Here is a 4,832-nt window from a genome sequence, read left to right as displayed (position 1 = left end):
ACATGTTACTTTAAATTTGGTAATATATTTTGGTTTCAACAATTATAGTTAAAATACCATAGTGGTAAGAATAAAATGTACGTATATAATTGTTATACATAATTGTACATTTATAAATAGATAAAAAGAAGGTTGAGTATACCATTTCACACAGAGCGAGAAAAAATATTTTTTACCTTTGGAACTTTCGCACCCGTAGTTCAAAACACTATTTGCTTCTATGATATTCCAATAGGATTATAATAATCATCTCCTTAGCTTCTTTTCCAACTTTTTGGGGTTAGCTCTATCTTACGATTTGACATAATTTTTACATCGGATGTCGACCTGATATAATCTCATCATGGAACACAAAGTGTTTGTCATTGTTCTCGTAAGATCACCCATCTGGGAACCAATAGCAAATAGCGTAACTGAATATCAGTGCTAAGGTGGTGTCAGAATAATCCTTTGCACTACATCTCACCCCTTTTTTTTAAGAATGTAAATAAATAATGAATTTCATAAAATTCATAATATCTATAAATATTAGGACGTTTTTAATTAATGTGATTTGATTATGCCCATGTAAACGGTTAGTTACCTTTGAAATTAGAATAAATTTTTATATTTTACTTTCAATTATAATTATTATTAAAAAAAAAAATTATATGTTTAATAAAAAAATCTGATGTCTTTCAACGATTCTATTTTGTCGCCTAATTAAAATTTATTTTTGACCTTTTCTATACTAAGGGGGAATCACACATGAATAAAAAAAATACTGAATGAAAAAGACATTTTAGTCGCTAAGTGAGAATATTTTAAAAATACACTGCTGCTTTTACAAATTAAGATTTTTCTTTAAAATAGGCTTTTCTAGCTTATTTATAAAGGCAAATTTTTTATTTTACCAACAATTTTTTTTATTGGTATTATTATTAATAATGTAATAAAATGTGTTTAAATACAAAGGATAACTAGTCTATTATAAAAAAATATAATTACTACATCTTCAAAAAATATGTAGCATATATTTTTTTATACATTTATACATTTAATCAATATAAAAATTACAAATCTTATAAATCATACAATAATTATAAATAAATAATATATATATATATATATTCGTAAAAACACATCTGTAAGTAAAACAACTAAAGAATTATAGTGAAAACTAAGCTTTATTTATCACAATAATTTAACTGGTTTTCATAGAAATTTATGTCTATTTTTATCTATCAAATTAATAAGAATGCTTGTATTATAGATGAAAATATACTTAAACAATTTTGCTCGGGGGGGGATTATGATTGATGGTGGTGGTGGAAGTGGTGGATATAGAAGAGGACGTGGAAGTGGACGTGGTGGAGGAATGAGAGGAGGAAATGTAAAAATGAAAGTTTTTAGAGGATGTAAGTATTAATAAATTTTATACAACAAGTATTTTACATTCTATTACTTAAATTTTTTGTTTTAATTACAATAAAAATTAATTTATTTTAATTACAATTAAATACAATAAAGTTTAACACCAGTCAATTACAGTTGAAGAAGAAAATTTTTGAAGTAATTTTTTTGTTTAATAATTTTTAGTTTTAAATTAATATTATAAATAATATTAGCCACAATTAACTAATATTTATTATAGTAAATTGATTAAANTTAGCCACAATTGACTAATATTATAGTAAATTGATTAATAGTTGGAAAAGTATTTAATTATGGATATTTCTAATAAGAATAAACCAAATTATTCTTTTATTTAACTTTCAATTTTATTTAGACCTGTTTTAACGATAGCTTTTGTGAAGCACACAACCATTTGAAATAATTTAATTATTGTATAGTCGATAAATGTTTCTATATAATAGATAATCATGATAAAATTATCAAAAAAAATACAATAATGAAAAATAATGTTTAATTTGTCAATAAAGAGTTTTTGTAAAATAAGTCTCGACATCACTTATATAATTATCACTTATTTTTTTTAAATAGTTTATTTTTGTAAAATGAAGACCTTTTAGTAATTTAATTAACAAAATGGAAAAATTTTTGTTGCAAGTAAAAGAAAATGGTAACGTTTCTTTTTTAATGATTCATTTTTATCAACTTAACATAGTATAAGTATATACAGGATGATTGACTAACTTTACTATTGAAAACAATATTAAAGATATAAAACTATTTTGAACCTATGAATACTCAATTATTTGATAATAACAAATTAACCAACTAGTTACCTTATTGAATTTACGAATAAATAACAAAAAATAAGATGTCATTTTTTATTTAAATATTTAGTTTATAATGTGTATTGTATAATGAAAAGCAAAATAGCAATATTTATTATTTAATTCAATAAATTTCATCAAATGTAATAAATTTATAGTATTAAATGTATTATGGAAATTCAAAAACTCAAATGCTTCAATCAATTATATATAATTTAATTAATTTAATAATTAACAGTTAAAGATATACTGGACATCTCTGTTTAAACAGACAACTTTTTTAATATTAGATCCAATTATCATTTTGCTGAAAATTTTAAGTTATTATATTAAAATGATAATAATAATCATTTTATCAATTTCAGATTGCAATTTTTGCAAAAATATTGGCCATAAAGAACGGGAGTGCCTCAAGAAAGGTAATTACAATTTTTAATTTTATGGCTTGATATAAGTCGTTCAATAAGAAGATTCTTATCTTATAGCTGTATGGTAATTTCTAATAAATATCTTTTGTTTTGTATCAGAGGCTCCAGCAGCAGCGGTGGCGGCTCCAGCAGCAGCGGTGGCAGCTCCAGCTGCGGTGGCGGCTGCAGCAATTATGGGGGGGGGGAAATTAAAATTTTTTTTTTAATAAAGATTTTTTTTTAACACTGAGTTTTTTAATTTATAGTTGATTTCGCTTTTGTTATAAGTCAAACGTGAACTCATTTAGTTTATTTCAGACTTTGAAAGATTTTTCAGTAACACATTAATTAAAATTAAAATGTCTTCTGTGTAAGTAAAGTGAATAAACATTTAACATTACAGAGATTGCGATATTTCTGTATAAAATTATTTTAATTCATTAGTTATTTACATATTCAAAGATGATCTGAGGGTATCCAGTTACTTTTACTTAACTAATATAAGTTTTGAAATTTTATATACAGAGTAATCGCAATTAGGTAAGATACTTATTTTTAATATTTTCTAAGAAAATATTGAGGAGTTTTATATTTTTATGAAGAGAAAAAATTTTTAGGTTCAAAAAACTATAATAATATGTAGTTAAATCATTTTTCTTTTCGTCCTTTCAAGGATAAAAATCCATAACTGATTTTCTTAAACCGGAATCCTTATTTTTAACTTAATAATATCATAAAAAAAAAGTTACAAACAAATCTTGTTATAATTTATTTTATCCAATGAATTGTTTGCGTTTTAAGATTATTTAAAGTAAAAATTTATCATTTGTATGATTTTATGATATCAGTGGCAGAAATCTGTTTTAATGATCCATAAGTTATTTATTATATATTTAATAAAGTCAAGTAAAATGCGTCCGATTGATAAACAATTGGTATCTTATTTTTTATGTCTTAGTCAATAAAAAAATTGGTTTATTGGACACTAGAAAAATGCGGATACTGTATTTATAAATAAGTGAAAATTTGATCTAAAATCGCTTAACTTTAACATGTCTAGATAAGCAATTGTTCAGATAACAAACATAATAATATAATTTGTAATTTTTTTTTTATTATATTAACTAAAAAATAGTGTCTCATTTAATTAAAGTAAAAGATTTTTATCCTTGAAGGGATCTTATATATATTTAGACATCTAATCATTTTTTTCTTTGATAATCTTCTTTGAAAATTATTCAGAATTTGAATTCTGAATAATTTCTGAAAAAATGTGTTTTACCAAATTTTGTTTCACTTTGTATAACTAGCGTGCTAAGTGTGAAAAATACACAAGATAATTTCTAAGCGAAATTTAAAATATAAAAGTTTACTCACTTTACTTAAATTGTATCTAAAATATTACTTTATTTAATTTTTTTAAATTAATGGTTCTATCAAATTTTAATTTTTCAAATAACTCAGTTTTTAAGTAACTAAAATATCTAGAAATGATGTAACGAGATAAAGGCACAAGGGCTTAGCCTCGTTGACGTCACGTTTCTAGACCTTGAAGAAATTGGTTACATTTTATAGTTATTTTATATTGCGTTTAAAATATACTAGGTTCTTTCAATAACTTAAAATAAAAACTGTATATAATATCTAACTAGAAATTTATTTTAAATAACGGTGTTACATGATAATACCTCATTTCAAAAATGCCACAAAATATATGGGTTGTACGTATGTTATCGTTAAATGCATAACTTAGAACTGTGGTCGTGATTAGTTAATACATGTCTTAATAAAATGTTATTTTAATAAGAAAAAATGTGTAAAAAAAACATTTAAAAGCTACTAAAATATATCAAACATCCATTTAAAAGTCAAAAGAACCTAAACATACTAAAATATTCAATACAAAATTTACAATTTAAATTTCTTGTGGTATGAAGCAATTTGTGTATATGAGGCTTATTTTTACGTATAAACAAAATAGGATTTTAGCAAATTTTTTAACATCTGTCCTATAAATGAAATCATTGTAGCTAATCTATTTTACTGTATTAATATATGTATGACAACTTTGTAATCAGACACAATTAAATCAGTTATCTTATATTAAGAAGTATGAATAATAAACTACCTATTTTTCGAGTAAGTATTTAATTTTTTATACGCAGTATAGCACCTGTTATTATTTATTAAGAATTATGCATAAAAA

General features: G+C 23.1%; 1 protein-coding gene across 1 annotated transcript in view; it reads left to right on the top strand.

The window, feature by feature from the left end:
• The window catches only part of LOC126904526 (RNA-binding protein cabeza-like), a 4,619-nt gene extending 1,549 nt beyond the window's left edge, over nt 1-3,070 (top strand). The window contains exons 2-4 of the mRNA XM_050683613.1: nt 1,253-1,397; nt 2,585-2,638; nt 2,747-3,070. Coding sequence (XP_050539570.1) covers nt 1,253-1,397; nt 2,585-2,638; nt 2,747-2,853 — 306 coding nt within the window. The 3' untranslated portion in view covers nt 2,854-3,070. The remainder of the gene's footprint in view (nt 1-1,252; nt 1,398-2,584; nt 2,639-2,746) is intronic.
• The last annotated feature ends 1,762 nt before the right edge of the window (nt 3,071-4,832 follow it).

Source organism: Daktulosphaira vitifoliae, unplaced genomic scaffold (assembly GCF_025091365.1).
Source record: "Daktulosphaira vitifoliae isolate Bord-2020 unplaced genomic scaffold, ASM2509136v1 Scaffold_4, whole genome shotgun sequence".
Taxonomy (NCBI): domain Eukaryota; kingdom Metazoa; phylum Arthropoda; class Insecta; order Hemiptera; family Phylloxeridae; genus Daktulosphaira; species Daktulosphaira vitifoliae.
This window is presented reverse-complemented; position numbering and strand designations above follow the sequence as displayed.